This window comes from Semicossyphus pulcher, unplaced genomic scaffold (genome assembly GCF_022749685.1).
Source record: "Semicossyphus pulcher isolate SPU_LCO1_2020_fin unplaced genomic scaffold, fSemPul1.0.p SCAF_19, whole genome shotgun sequence".
NCBI classification, from domain to species: Eukaryota; Metazoa; Chordata; class Actinopteri; order Labriformes; family Labridae; genus Semicossyphus; species Semicossyphus pulcher.
Genome location: NW_027211692.1, coordinates 3081510 through 3097547, shown reverse-complemented (window position 1 = coordinate 3097547; position 16038 = coordinate 3081510). Strand labels below are relative to the sequence as shown.

The window sequence follows — 16038 nt, the reverse complement described above, 5'->3', positions numbered from 1 at the left end:
TTCCGTGAGATGCGTACAAGAACGTTATTCGTCATGATGTCATTCTCGTACATTCCGCCCCTTTTTCTCCTAGGAGAAGACAGTCAGCCATTTTAAGTTTATCAGTCGTCATTTCACATCGCTACAGTAGGACGGAGAACGTCAGGACTCAATTTCATCATATTTCTCTTATAACTTAAATGGAGAATTGCCTACTATGAAAAGAAACTCTTCCTGAAAACAAAACAAGTAGATCCTAGTGAAGTGACGCATAAGCCAGTAGATTCCAGTGTCGAGTTGTAATTTTTTGCACCTCAATGTAGCTAGAGGAAATGGCTGTGGAAAGCATGACTGTCCATCCAAACTCCCCAACTACCAACCACGAACACAACAGTCTCCTGACTGACGAAAGGTCGAGTAATTCTACAGTCATATTTAAATGAAATTATTTATTTGTCCTGTGCTTTTACACAAAAAGCCTGGGGTTTCTTTTTCTTTTTCTGTCAAAGGGATTAAACTCGCCTTTTCTGGAAAACGAGTACAGAGGTAAAGAACGCCATGTTGACACGACAACGCCAACTGGGAGGCCAAATAGCACCTGGGATAACGTTATTCCCTTTATTTTATTACGTTATCAAAATCAACGGTCAATCGACTCAAGCCAAGTTGTTTGAAGACAAAAAAGACGAGGTCGAAACAGCTGATCAATCAAACTTTCACCGCCATTGTAGCCAATTCAACGGTTATAAAGCATCGGTTGACTACCTGCCCCATGTTAACAGTTAGTTTACTAATTAACGTTAATTCCATTAATTGTGTGGGTGTGACAATAACGTTAATGCCGGTGGCCAAAAAAAACTTATAATTGTCTTTTGTTAATGGTGGGCCTATTTTCAGGCTAACGTAGCATCATTAGCTTGTTGGCTAATGTTAGCAACGGCTGCAGTTGGCAAGAGGGAGAGAGGCTAAGCTAATTGCTAATGGTTTCGTTAACGGTTATTTGTTGTTTTTTCACGCGTTCATTCGCTGCATCGTTGAACTAAGTATAGTTTTCATACCAGCTTGTTTGATTTTAATCGATCAGATTGGACTTTTAAAAACATCTTATGTATCGTTTCAAATATTCCGTTTAGTTGGCGTAATATTACCAAAATGAGGAAACTTCTAGTTCTGTCGACTGTTAGCTCTACGCACTTCAAGAGATACTCAAGTCGAGGTCCTTTTATCTAAACAACAATCGTAATAAAGTCAAATTTGAGTCCTAATCAACCATAAGTTATTAGGATTTCTGCGCCCAAGTCTTAAATGCTTGCTTCAAAATTTGTATTTAAAAAAAAAAAGACAAATCTTAAAATCAGCTTTGCAGCCTTTAACACTAGCTAGATTTGTAAACGCGTTTGTGCAACTTGTTTGTCATGAATATTTGTCTAACATATTACTTTTTCACAGTCGTGCCCACACTGACTCGTCCAAAACATCCACAAAAGTCCCCAAAATGTGTAAAACGTCTGCAAAGCATCCCAGAAGTGTTTCCAAGTCAAACACATAGCTCCCTTTTTCCACAGTACCCAGTTGGCAATGTGTATTTACCCAGTTATCCCCACTTTCAATTCCCTCAGACCCCACCAGTGTCCCTAAAAGGTTAGGGAAATAACCTTTTTCAATGGTTTTGATTGCAAAATGTGAAGAAAACCGGTCACAGTAAGTATTCCCCATTTTAATCATGGCCCTTTGCTTATAGAATGTTCTAAGCTATGGACTCATGCACTCAGCTAATAATGTACCATAATGCATGGTAAATCCTTAAAATACAAGAATAATCTTTTGCTTTATTGAACTTTCTGAACTTCTCACAATTGTTTGCTAGTAGAATGCGAGTAGTGTTAATGTCTATAAATTCAAACCTGGATGACAGACCTGGGTTTCACTGTAGTCAGTTGTCAGTAGTGCATTCATACTTGTGCAGGGTATAATCAATAGCTTACTGAGTGAATAACGGCTCTTCCTCTTCACAGGTCTTCTAAGCCTTAGTTTGTGCTGGTAGACCTAAACAATATTAAGTTAACAATGACCTGATGCCATGTTTTTCTGTCTCAGCATAGAGAAGGCTTGATGTAGTTTGTTTGCGCTGGATGTATTTTTTCCAAAGTGGCACACTGCTGGCAGAAGGTGATGTGCGTGTACTGTATCAGGATAGGCCAGAGAGGCCACTGGCTTCTAAGTGAATCCCAGCCACTCCCCATTCATGACAACCTGGTACCATAATGCAGCCAAATCCCTGTGCTATGAAAGAGAGCCCTCCATTGTGTCAGGAAAGTTTTCCTAGTGATAGGTTTGTGTGCCCCCAGCCTTCTAGCACATGCCAACAGTGAGGTAGAGGAGTGACTTGGTTGCAAAGATGAAACTCCAAAGTTTGTTGTGTTTGGCTTCAAAGCTGAGAGCCTGTGCAGGACAAAGAACCTGTTAGAGTTTAACCAAGTATTTAGACTGAGGAGATAAAGGAGAGTGTCGCAGTTAAATTATGTTAATGAAAACTGCACCAGTTTTGTAACTTTTGTGTTGAGCCAGTATTGTATTTTTTCATCAATTTTGCAAATGATAAATGAGGAAACATGCTATAAGAAACTATTTTCAGGGAGACTATAGCAAGTTTTGCATTTCCCTCTGACTTACTTTCCAGAGCAAAATCAAATGTGCCCAAATATGAAAAAAGATTTTGTTGTTTGATTCTGTGCTCTCTAACAAACAGCAGATAACAGGGGTTTGTTAGCGGAGCATTTCCAGGTTTTGTAACAGGGGCCTGTTTAATAAAACATAATTACAAAATTATCTGAATATCTTTGCTAATTTAAAATTTGTTAAATCCTGATGAGCTACAGATAATAAGCTCTTCTCTAAGCACAGTTATCCAGATAAGTTAGTAAACTATACCCTTGGAAGGGGCTTTGATAGTTTCAATCTCTTCAGTGGCTTTAGAGTCAGCTTCCTCTGATGGGACTTTCCTACAATGCTCAAATATGATGATTTTACAAATAATCTGTCTGTTTTGGTTTTGTTCCGAGGATGAAATTTAGTAATGAGGAACATTTGCTGGTAGCTTAGGTAGTTTGAAACAGGTTTATGAATCAGTCATGGCGGTCTTGTTTTGCAGATTCATATATTGTTAGTCTAAGAGATAAATTACTATTTGAGATTATTAAGGCAGATTATTATGTTTATCCAGGATGAAGCTTGTATGCTGAGGATGTGGTATGGTGCAGTGTACACATTCAGTGCAGCTGACATTTCCCTCAAAGCAGGTTCTTTACCCACCATCTGCTTGGTCTCAGTTCACTGTATGATCTTCATAGGACAAACCATTCTTTGAGGAGTCAGTTATAGTATTTGCAGTTTTTAATGCCACTGAATAAGAGGAATCCTGCTCATATCACCCTGGCCCCAGGCCTCACTGCAGACTGTATTTGTTAACCTACATTGGGTGTGTCAGAACCTATTTAATCGAAAAGGGATTCTGATATGCTTTGCCTTGCTTATGCCATAAATCTCATCACATCCTTGCCAGTTGAATAAACCTGGCACATCTTCTAAGGTATAGCTAGTAGAGGAAAATACAGTACATGCTTTTATAGATGCAAAAAATGTGTGTTCCAAAGTGGATCAGTCAGTTTTCCAAATTTTCCCAAACGAGTATGCTTCCTTGCTCTTGTTAAAATAGAATATTTTCATCAAGATTTAGCTTTTTAAAACCACGCCGTCCCTTTCACCTGTTCTTAGTGTGACCCCCCCCCCCCCCCCCCCCCACCTCCAAATACACACAGTCACTGCAGGAATAGGCCTGCATGTCAATTAGGATGTCATGGTTTTGCTCACATTCCCTTATGTGATACTAGTAATTCCTTGTTTGTGCATAATATTTTTTAGAGTAAGGATCCCCAAAGCCCTGGTAATTTTGAGGATTTGACCTTTGACCTTTTGTGTGTGAGGGTGCAAAGGACAAACTGAAAAGTATAAATTATAGCCACAGTGCAGGAGATCTTTTGTTTTTTATCCTAATGCTTTTTGAAAATATATATATAACCAGATATTATACACTGCAAAAGTGCAGAATGTGTTTATTATGGAGTCCGACATTTTTATAGCAACCTTCATCTGGTTTATGTGTTAATGGTCAATATTGGTTCACTGTTGTTATTTCAAGGGCAGTTTTTTAAAGTCATGTGAGGTAGTGGACTCTGTGCAAAAGTGTTCACCAGTAATTTAAACAGGAAAACATCTGTAAGGAGTGGAGGCACGGTGTAAATACTCCTGGCAGCGTCACAGGAAAAAACAACATCATTTTATCCCCCAAAACATTAAACTAAAATCACAGTGTCTATTAATCAAACCAGCCTGTGTCCAAACCAGGCGTTCTCTTCAAATGAAAATACTCAGCCTTGTATATTATGCTGTTTAGTATCATAACTCTCAATGACAGAAAATAAGTGCTGCAGGTAATCTAAGAATTTCACTTGGGCCACAAACTTTATTAATCATAGATTGCCCTTAAACTAATATGATTTTATTTCTTCACTATGTAACAGCTGAAAGCTTTTTTTTCTCATTGCTGTATGTAAAGATTAAGATGTTTCTTTAGTTTAATAAACAGCTTTAGGAAACCCTTGTTTGAGTTACAGTAGTGTTTTTGATTATGAATCCTTCAACTAACAACTTAATTTGTTATGTCAGATTTTAGTCAACTTTTCCCAGCCTCTGTACTAGTTTTTCATGTGATTTATCTGCGTCTGCTGAAAACAAACCCTGAAATGTTCATTTTATTTTTTCACTGTTGATTTTTCCTTATTTTCTAGTATATTAAACATTTTTAAATGTTGTAAAACTTAAGTGGTGGTTGGCCCAATGGACCTCATCCCATGTGAAGATGAGATATCTAACCTTCCACATCTTTACATATACAGGCCAGAGGATGGAGAGCTGGAGGAAGGCGAGCTGGAGGATGATGGGGGAGAAGTGGAGGAGAAGGAGGTCGGTGGAGGAACGTCCGCAGCAGGAGGGGGTGGAGATGGGGTTGAAGAAGCAGGCGGAGGAGGTGAAGCAGGCGGGGAAGGGGCTGCAGAGAGGCCTCAGCGAAGTCGGGAACGACACGGCAGCAGCGAGTCGGACGATGAAAGATCCCACCGTCGGAAGAGGAAGAGGAAGAAAGAGAGGGAGCGAGAAAGGGAGAAGAGGAGGTCCAAGAAGAAACGCAAATCTAAGCACAAAGTAAGAATGTGGACGAATATATAACTGAAATAGATGCACCTAGTTATTTCCTCTCCTCTGTCTCTGTCTGAAAAGATGAACCTGAGTCTGGTTTAACTTCTGAGTATGTTTCATTCTCTCTCAGCGTCATGCATCCTCTGATGACGACCACTCAGACTTCAGTGAGGACTCTGACTACAGTCCCAGTGAGAAGAGGAAGTACAGAGAGTACAGTCCGCAGTATCCCCCCACTGTAAGTGTCAAGAAGCAACTTGTGTTAAAATCTTAACAAATGTTTTTTTGTGTAAATTTATCAGTATTCCTGTTCCGATATCGAATAGATATTTTTTATTTTGAAAGTAAAACCACCTAAAATGATAAACCTGTCTTCAGTCTCATGGGGGCTACGGCGGGTCAAAGAAGGGCAGCTACATGAAGATGGACAAGCAAAGCTATGGAGGCTACGATGAGTATGAAGAAGAAAACTTTGAGGGAGAGGAAGAGGAGGACGTTGGAGAGGAAGACTATGACGACTTCACCAAGGAGCTAAACCAGTACCGCAAGGCCAAGGAGGGGGGAGGCCGCGGTGGACGAGGTGGGTTCATGGGTCTCTGAAGTTGTATCGTACATTTTGCTGCATGCTAAATATTTGCCCAACTCAGATTTAATCCAATTCCTGCCAAATTAAATAGCAGATAAAGTTGTAACCTGGGATGAACTCGATGGCAGAAGCCGGTTCGTTATCACGTTTGCTTGCTACTTGCTACTCGGGTCCGTTTGCACAGTGGTGGAGGGACAAAGGAGCTTATTTACCAAATGTTTCTTATCAATCTAAATTCCAAAGACACATTTGGAAGATATCTGCCTCTGTAGCTTGTTTCATTGCCCTCTTTGTCTACACAGGGGGTCGAGGTCGTGTGAAGAGCTTGAGAGGCCGTGGAGGAATGAGGGGAGGAAGGAGAGGAAGAGGAGGAAGCAGAGGCAGAGGAGGTCGAGGCGGAAAGATGGGAGGAGACAACGATGATGGAGACGGCTACGGAGACGAGATGGAGGTGAAGGTTAGAATTCATGATTAAACCTTTTGTCTGTTTGCTTTGGTTGTTTTTCTCTCGCTGTATATTGTGTAATTGGACAGTTGTTTAAAAACATTTCACAGCAAAACAAGTGTGTTAATAAAAGACACTTTGAGTCATCGTCACTTTTTTATGTGAGATAGTATTGTTTATTTATTCTTGGTTGGAAAAACATGGAATATGTTTAGTGTGGATTCTTTCCCTATTCTGTTCAGCACTGGGAAATCGATCTTGTTGGTGGTCTTTGGAATACTACTCATTTCACCATTAAAGGGATAGTAATATGAATCACTAATAATAATTGTTTTGACATCCCTCAGTAAGGCCAGGAAAGAATATCTTTATATTTGGCACAGATGTCCTCTTCCACTCGAGGATGAACTGATTACATTTGTTTTCAAAGGTCAAAGTCACCGTGACAAATTGTTTTGGCCATAACTCAAGAATCCATTAACTAATATTGAAAAAATGTACACAACTGATAATATCTAAGATAAATAATGCCCGAGAGAATAATATAATAGGCAACTATTAAAGGAGGATTTGAACTGACAATCACATTCTCTGCAGAGGAACAGAGAGCTGTTCTCTGGTTTTATGACCGTCCTGTAAATGATAGTGGTGCATCCTCTCCTGTTTAATGTAGGCTTACTTATACCGTTACTTTGTTATCATTAAAATACTCCCATTTGACAAATACAGCCCCTGTCCCGGCCACAGTCATTCTAGTTTAATAAAATCCTTGTCATCACCTTGTACTTGCTGTTTTCTCATTTCCCTAAACAAACTTGAGAGTCCAAATTGTTACTTTAAACAAATCAAGCGGTTAAACGGCCTTCAGCAACTTTGTAACTGCCGCATAAACTCTGTGTTCGCGATGTCTCAAAAACTTTCATGGTGCTTAAAATCTATTAAATTACTATTTAAAAGTGTGTACAAATAAGCCAAGTTTATTTTCATTCCAAGCTGATGCTGAAGTTATATTCTGTGAAGCCTCAATAATCAGTATTTATGTGACACTTGTGCAATCTGTCCTCACAGTATGGAGAGGAGGACTACGACAACATGGGGGATGATGACTACGATGACTACTCCAAAGAACTCAATCAGTACAAGAAGTCCAAAGACAGAGGCAGAGGTGAGTTTAGATCTCAGGTTGTGTGTGTGTGTGTTTTATACTTTTAAACTGTGGCCAACTCTGAACGAGTGTATTTCTGCGATGCCTGTGCCTGACAGTGTTGATTATTCTTCATCTGTTTATCAGGAGGTAAAGGCGGTCGCGGGCGAGGGAGGGGTAAAGGAGGGCGTGGCATGATCAGAGGCGGAAAAGGCCGAAATCGCGGGAGAGGAAGAGGAGACATGGGGAATGATGACGACAACAACGGAGACATGGACAACGGGGTAACTCTTTTGTGATTCTGTTATGAGATCAGGGACCTGGTACTGCATTTGTGTTCCCTCCTTTAGCAGATAGCCTGTTCTCCAACAGCTATTATTTAAGACTGCCTTTTTTAAAACATATTTTATTGAAAACTTGTGGTGATAAAACCCTAATAGGAATTGTAATCAACCTCAATGCAAAGTAGGTCAATGTAAATGGATGAAAGCAAAGGCCGCTTCACATGAATTTAGTTGCCTGAGGCCAATTGCTTTACATATATTATACTTGAGGAATAAAATGACATGAGCCGCCTTCTTGCTTCACACTCTTCTTCTGTTTGTGTTTTATTTCAGGATGGAGGTGGAGGAGGCGATGGACCGGGAATGGGGAGGAGGAATCACAATGAGAAGCACCAGGATAAGAAAGGAAAGGCCATCTGCAAGTACTACATCGAGGGGAGATGCACTTGGGTACGTTGGTTTTTAATTTGTCTGACATAATTGCAAGATTGTAGGGAATTTTACATTACTGTATTTTATTTTCTATTTTAAAAAGAAGATTGAAAAAAATGCAAGTGATTTTTTTATTAAGCCACTCTCTTTTTTTCTGTCTCCTATATCTCTTGGTTGACGAGTTCCTTCATTTTGCTTTTCTATTTGTCTTAATGTCATTATAAATGAGAGTCAGCCCTCAAGAATCTTTAGAGTAGAAATATATATTTCTTGTCATGACCCCGCAGACACACATATAATTTTGGCCTTTTTCAACCACCAGGGGGACCACTGCAACTTCAGCCATGACATTGAGCTGCCTAAGAAGAAAGAGCTGTGCAAGTTCTACATCACTGGATTTTGTGCCCGAGCCGACCACTGTCCTTACATGCATGATATCCTTCACTGAATTTTGTATATTGATTAATGCCTGTTCATCCAGTCATGTGAAACTTGTGAAACAGTAATGCCAGTATGAATTTACATCATGCCTGCACCAACTGTTGTATGTTAAAAGTTTGTGAGTGTTTCTCCTTGACTCTTATCCTACGTGAATTTCCTTGTAAGCTGTTCCACACCACGGGGAACTGTGTCAACGGCGATGAATGCATGTTCTCCCATGATTCCCTCAATGATGACACCCAAGAGCTGCTCAACAAGGTAGAGTCCTTTTGTAACACTGCAACCTGTTCACTCAGCCATTATCTGGACTCTGTAGATCTTTATAAGGTCTGAAAAATATCTGTAATACGGTTAAAACATGCTGTGTTTAGGTTCTTACAAATACATCCAGCCTTTATATTGACTCATAAAATAGTGAAATTGTTTAGGTTCAGGAGCTCTGTGGGTTTTATAAATGCCTTGAGGAAACTTTTCAGCTGACCTATGACCTTGTTCTTGTAGATGTTGGCAGAAGATGCAGAGGCCGGAGCCGAGGATGAGAAGGAGGTGGAGGAGCTGAAGAAACAGGGGATCAACCCTCTCCCGAAACCTCCGCCTGGCGTTGGTCTGCTCCCCACCCCCCCTCGGCCTGTCCCAATGGACACCAACACAGGGGCTGGGGATTTCGGTGGGCCTGTGACAGGTGACTTTGGGGGGCTTCCTGGACCCAACCAGGGACCCATTCCAATCAAATGCCCACCAGGACCTGGACCAGGACAAGGGCCAGGGCCAGGGCCTGTTCCTGGGCCTAACCCTTGTGCCGGTCCCCCTATCCATGGCCCTGATGGAAATCCTTTCCAAGGAGGGCCCCCAAACCTGAGTTGCCCTCCTCCTCACATGGGACCCCCTCCTCCTTGTGGTGGAGGTGGCGGTGGGAAAAAGATCCCCTCATTGTTTGAGATTAAAGTTCAGCCAACAGGACAGCTGGCTCAGAAACTGGCCGTCAGGTAAGAGATCTGAAAAACAAACATAAAGAATGAATGCACATGATAAAATGAGACTTTTGAGAACTCATCTGTGACCACTGCTCTCCCTCCTCTATCAGGGGCCAGACACCCAGCAGCAATCAGGGTCAGACTCCAGCCCCTGGACCCCAAGGTGCCCCCGGTGCACCTCCCACCCACTTTCCTTCCCCCCCAGGCATGATGCCCCCTGACATGCAGAACATGGGCCCCAACCTTGGGATGAACCAGGGGCCGCCCAACATGGGCCCCGGTGGACCGCCCATGATGGGAGGATTTGGTGACGGCCCTCCACATGGAGGTGCTATGCCTCCAGGTCCTCCTCAGGGTGGAGGAAACTTCTTCAATAACTTTTTCAATCAGCAGGAGGGGATGAACATGGAGGGAGTGGTGCAAGAAGGTGAGAGGGAATTTCAATTATTAAACTGAATGATTAAAATTTAAGACACAAAGTGCCAAATTGGCTTTAGAAAAACAAGTTTATGTTTCTGTACTGATGAGCATGCTCGCTGTTCTCTTTCAGGTGACAACTACCAGGGTTTTGATGAGAGAGGAGGGCCAGGGAAATTTGGGAATCAGTCAGGTGGACAAGAAGGCTGTGCTAATGGAGCCCCAGCCAATCAGGGAGGGATTTCTGTGCCTGACTTCCTGCCTCCAGCGCAGCGTGTCCTGTTCATGAGGATCCAACAGAAGCAGCAGGAAGAAGAGGAAAGAGCTCGCAGGATGGCTGAGGGAGGAGCAGAGAAGAGCAGAGACACTGAAGGTAAGGAAAAGCCTCTGAGCCTGTTGGTGTATAACTAGTCATTCCTTTGTCAAAGTTGGTTGTCTTAGAAATGTGCCTTTTCATGTCCTCATAGCTATGTCACTTTATCTGTGAAAGGAATTCTTCAAGAAAGTTATACAGAAAGTACTCCATCATTTTAACCAATAATCTGATGTCCAATTAATCTATTCAGGGTTCATCTAAATCCAGATTTAAAACCCAAACTTGTCTGTTCTTATTTCCTAGGTGACTCAGGTAACTGGTACTCCAGTGAGGATGAGGATGGGGGTGGGAGTGTGACCTCCATCTTGAAGACACTCCGTCAGCAGACCCAGCCTCCTCAAAAATCTGACGGCCCCCCAAGCGATCCCCGCCTCCAGAAGGCGTCTCCTGCCAGTGCTCCTGCTCGCCCAGCAGACCCCCGCTTGGCTCGAGACCCACGTCTGTTACGCGGTGCAGAGTCTTCTGACTCCTCCCACTCCATGTCTGCTCCATCTTCCTCTGGACCACCTGCAGACCCCAGGTTAGCCCGGCTTGCTGCTGCCTCAACTGGGTCCCCCTCCCTCTTGCCTCCTGCTGCTAAATCTGAGCCTCCTCTGGTCTACAAGCCCCCGCCACTTACAGCCCCGCCTGCGGAGGAGGAGGAGACAGAGCGAGTTCTACGGGACAAGCCGGTGCCGATTCCTCTGGACCCGCTCATGGGTATGGCTCTGAGAGACCCCCGCTCACAGCTGCAGCAGTTCAGCCACATTAAGAAGGACATTGTTCTCCACATGCCGGCCTTTATCAAAACCATCACCTGGTCACCTGAAGATCTCCTTCCACTGCCTATCCCCAAGCAGGACCTCCTTCCACTCCCCCCAGGCATCCCTCCCGTCTCCTCCATAGACCCACGTATGTCCCGCGCTCAGCCCCCCCTCCACACACAACAGCCTCCCCCCTTACAGCCTCCTCCAACTGTGGACCCCCCTGCCCCGTCTTCCTCCACATCTTCCCTCCCAGACTTTGAGCTATTGTCTCGTATTCTGAAGACTGTCAACTCCAGCCCATCCCAGACTCCCTCCCCTCCTCTTTTAGCCACCCCTATTGCTCCTCCCTCGCTTCTAGGCCCACCTCCCCCCATTGCCCCACCTGCAGAAAAGCCTGTAGACCCCCGGATGGCCCGTAAAGTCTCCGCTGACCCCCGTCTCCAGCCTCAGAAGTCAGCACTGAAGCAACCCTCAGAACCCGCACCACCTCCTGTCTCCTCTACCTCTCCGGCAACAACATCGAGCTCCTCCCCTCCTACCATCGCCCCCTACGACCCCAGGCTGCTCTCTACAGGTGGGGCAGGGCGCGGTGTCGGCACTGGGTCACCAGGGGGAGCCAGTGTGCTGAGCAGTATAAGTCTCTATGACCCTCGGACTAACAAACCAGGCAGCCCTGGTACCAGCAGCGGCTCTAACAACTCCCCCAATTCAGCCAGCACAGAGTCTAAACCCAGTGACCCCCCAACCAGTAAGCCCAAGTCCAAGGAGCCCCTGTTTGTTCGGAAGTCTGCATTGGACCAACCGGAGCCGGAGAAAAGTGGAGAGCAAGGGACCGATCGATACAACAGCTACAACAGGCCCCGGCCCAAACCAGCACCCTCGCCCAACTCCACGGCCCAAGGAGGGTCTACTGCAGGTGGAGCAGCCACTAGTGGAGGTCAGGGTGCTCCTGGCGCTGCTGGGGATCAGGGGCCCTCGGGGGTCCACAACTTACCAGTGTCCTCTTTGTTTGGTGTGGTGAAGCAGGCGGCAAAGCCTGGCGGGACAGGTAGTCCCTTCGGAGGCAGCAGCCCGGTGCAGCCCGACCAGGCAACCACAGAGCAGGACAACGCCTCCTTGAAGGAGGTTTTCAAAGGCTTTGACCCCACAGCCTCGCCCTTCTGTCAGTGACCCCCCCCCACTCCCCCACACACTGAACCCTAAAGATCGTCAAGTGCTCAGCGGTTGGCTTGTTTTAACATTATTGAACGCTGAACAGATCAGTGAAAAGGAGAGCACTGAGGCGACTGCCTGTAAGACTGGTAAAGAAGACAAACCTTTGTGAACAAATTCAAGCCACACAACTTGTTTCAGACACAAACACACACACTCACACACACTCACACACACTGACACTCTTTAGCACAGTGTTGCAGATTCAGATTCTATAAAAGACTGCTGGGTAATGGGAAGGGTTTAAAGTAAAATCTCTAAAGCTCTATTTTAAACAGACTTATTGATGTATAAATAAATGTATTCTCTTCATCTCAATGTTAAATGAAAACAGTTATTCAGACAGCAGCAAAAACTCATTTATAAAGAATGAACATTTTAGCTTCATGTCTTTTTTTCATTTATAGCCTTTATCTCAGATCCTCTGCTCATCTTTTTCTAAACTTTCTCCTCATCTTTAAACATGCGTGTCTATATTTGGAAGGTCAAAGGTGAGGATGCTCTTGGCAACAGATGAAGAGTCAATTTCTCTCCTCAGAGAAATTATTTATTTGTGGTGTTCTCGTGATTTAATGATCAGCGCAGCTGCGACTCCCTGAACACAGCTGACCTTCAGAAACAAATCACATCTATATCGCTGCCTTTGCATTAACTGTCCTCTTTCACCTCTGTGCAAACTGTTCACTTTTGACTTAACAATAGCAGATGTTTTAACATTGACTCATGTTGTCACTCTTTCTGCAGAAACTATTGAAAATACTTAAATCTATATTCAGTTTTTTTTAGTATTTATTTTTCTACTTCTTTGCACTGTTGGTTTTTGTCCTCTGAGGGACGTATTAGTGATTTTAATGTGTGAAGCTCCTCCAGCTGCTCACATACTGTTCCATTTCATTTTTATTTAGCTCTTACTCAAAACAGGTAACTCACCTGTAACCTTTCAGTCCTGCCTCTTTAGCCCCTACGCCAGTGTAGATGTGTTTTTCTCCATTTACACGTCTCCACATGAACATTTTGTTTTAGAAGTCTGTAAATTGGAGAGCCTCCATATCACAAAGGAGGTCCTGTAGATTTAAGACGGAAAAGAGGTCAACCTGACTGGAAGATATTAGCTCAATGATGGTTAGTCGTAGCGTCCGTAGGAAACAAGTTTTTTTCCTGCTGAAAAGTTGAGTTCAAACAGCTTTGCCTGGTTAACACTTACCGTCCTACCGTTTTTACTTCATCAGAATAGGACACTTGGATTTAGAGTTCACCATCTCACCTTCAGCTTTTAGTTGATTTTGTTTTTTAAAACTGTTTAAATATTAAGAAACTAAACAGCTAAGAAAACTTACAATGCCAGGCTGCAGATTTCTTTGAGTAGTTGGTTAAATGGATTTATTTGCAGCCTCACAGCATCATTCATGAGCTTTGGCTTTATTGGCTGGTAAGATGGTGACAATCGAAAGCTAGAGTTGGACCCAAAATTCTGCTAATGCATGAATCTGCATCTGTGCAGGTGCTCCCTCTACTGTTAGCCTGAGCTCTGCATTAAGAGGACAATGTGACTGAAATAACACATTTTAACATGAGCTGTGTTAAAAAGACAGACTGAAGATGGTTTTCTGTCTCAGGCTACAGCTAAAGAAGTGCCCAGCCCACGGTGGAAACTTTAGTTTGGGATGCATTCACAGTTTTGATGCTTGTTTAAAATGTTAAATTCTTCCTCCGGCTCGTCCCTTCTGAGTTTCTTTCTCTTACCATTAACCATTGCAGTCAGAAGGAGGGGCATCCTCAGAATTAGGGTGAGCATAGGCAGTTCTGATTTTCAGGTGTTTGTTTGGAGATCTTTCACCGCGGGGTCGCTGTAGTGGAGCTTGTAGAAACCTTTGACTTCCAGAAAGTTGTCAGGATTGTCGTCAACCGTCTTTGTATAAATGTTGATCATTTTAATTTATTTTTTATACTGGATTAAATAATACTTCCTCACTTGACATTTTTGAACTGAATCATTTTATACGCCAGGAATATGTGATAAACGCTCACCTCGGTGGGATGTGAGGAGCCTGCAACAGTGTAAAGAAAGGAGAGAGAGAGAGAGACTATTTTTTTATTTGGTTTTGTGTATAAAGATTCAAACTAACAAGAGATTCACTGTTGCTCCTTCCTGCCAGGCCACGAAAAGCCTGCTGGGAAGTGTCTGCTACACCAAGCGTGAAATTATTGTTGATTTGTTTTCTCCTTTAAAGCTTTGTTGTTTTATAAGTTTTTTTCCTGCTCTGTAAATTGACCAGTATCCTGTCTTTGGAGGAGTGGAGTTTTCTAACTGTACACTGTAGGTGAGGTTGTCAAAGTATTTAAATAAAGTTGATACATCATCAACCACTGAAAAACATGTTTTCTGTTGTTCTGTTCCCTCAGTTAATTCGTTTGAACAGCTTATATCTGGCGTGGTTGGGATGACATGAATATAAGGAACAGTCTTGGAAAAAGTCACTTGTTCAGCAAATCAAGAGTCAGAGGAGAAAAAAGTAACCGAGGGATACACATAATAAAACAGACTATGTTCTAGGGATGTAAATATAGATACACTAGATTAATGTGATAACTGTATCACTCTTAATGTTTTACTTCTCTTCTTTTACATTTTTGCTGATCTTGGCTAATGATAATAGTAACTGATGAATACAAGTGACCCCATTGGTCCAATTTAAGACAAAAATCACCTCAGATGCAGCTCTGGGAAAGAGACCCCTTCAAATGTTCCTTAAATCAGCATCTCTCTCTTCATGTCATGTCCAGCCCAGTCTAGATGTGAACCCCATTAAAATCCCCTTGACTGTTATCAAGTGGAAGATGGATGGTCACAAGCCATTGAACAAAGCAAGAGTGGCCTAACCTCACCCAACAGCACTGTGACAGACTGATGGAGAGCATGCAGAGATGCATGAGAGCTGAGATTAAAAACCAGGTTATTCCACCAAATATTGATCTGTGAATATGTCATTAGTATTCTGTTGTTTAAACGTGAACATGAACTTGTTTTCTTTGCAATATTCGACGTCTGATAAACATCTTTTGGTTTTCTTAACCAGTCGTCTTCTTCTGCAGATAAAAGACCTCAGTGAGAATATTTTATTTGGAAGTAGGAGAAATGTAAACAATAAAACAAAAGTTAATTTGACACAAACACAAACCTATAAATAGAACCAGAGAACCAACCTTGTTTAATATTGCACAGTAGGAGAGCAAAGAGTATACATTATTGCACAGAATACTTATCTGTTCTGGGGTGTAACCCGAAGAACTGCCTCACATTGATGATGAAGTGTGGCTACAAATATATGATCTTAATATTGTTGCAGTCTGTTGACAGCAGAAGCAGAAAAGGATGTCAAACCTTCCATGTCTGTCGTCCTTCGAGCTAAAATAAAATAAAACCTTTGTCTGGTTTTGTTCCCTTCTCATCTAAAAATATACACTTTGAATGGGATTGTGTCGCAGTGTTAATTTTTCCTTTGTTTTCTGAGTACACATCTTGCAGACAACCACTGACACTTATTTAAGCTACTTAGAGAGCCAGACGGGTGGGGTTTAGTAAATCAGGACAATTCAGGCGGGTCAAAGCCGAGGTCGCAGAGCCGACCTTTCTCTGCTGTGACTATTTAATTTCTTTCCCTCGTTCTGTTATTGTTCTGTGTGTTTGGTCGTCAGTTAAATCATGAATGGCCTTTGACACACAATCAGTCCTGAATCTCTTCATTTTT

The 16038-nt window shown here is 42.8% G+C and overlaps 1 protein-coding gene across 3 annotated transcripts; it reads left to right on the top strand.

Moving 5' to 3' along the window:
* Nucleotides 1-116: 116 nt before the first annotated feature.
* zc3h4 (zinc finger CCCH-type containing 4) lies at nucleotides 117-14664 on the top strand. 3 transcript variants are annotated; one of them, XM_069668463.1, is made up of 14 exons: nucleotides 117-391; nucleotides 4935-5238; nucleotides 5363-5470; nucleotides 5611-5812; nucleotides 6121-6269; nucleotides 7332-7428; nucleotides 7555-7691; nucleotides 8025-8141; nucleotides 8446-8557; nucleotides 8713-8822; nucleotides 9066-9550; nucleotides 9649-9965; nucleotides 10089-10328; nucleotides 10575-14664. In XM_069668463.1, the coding sequence occupies exons 1-14, from the start codon at nucleotides 312-314 to the stop codon at nucleotides 12245-12247; spliced, it is 4131 nt and encodes a 1376-aa protein (XP_069524564.1). In that variant the 5' UTR covers nucleotides 117-311; the 3' UTR covers nucleotides 12248-14664. The 3 variants fall into 3 exon arrangements, with proteins under 3 accessions (XP_069524564.1, XP_069524563.1, XP_069524565.1); XM_069668462.1 differs by having other exon boundaries at nucleotides 6121-6275; XM_069668464.1 differs by lacking the exon at nucleotides 117-391 and adding an exon at nucleotides 1309-1680 and having other exon boundaries at nucleotides 6121-6275.
* Nucleotides 14665-16038: the final 1374 nt, after the last annotated feature.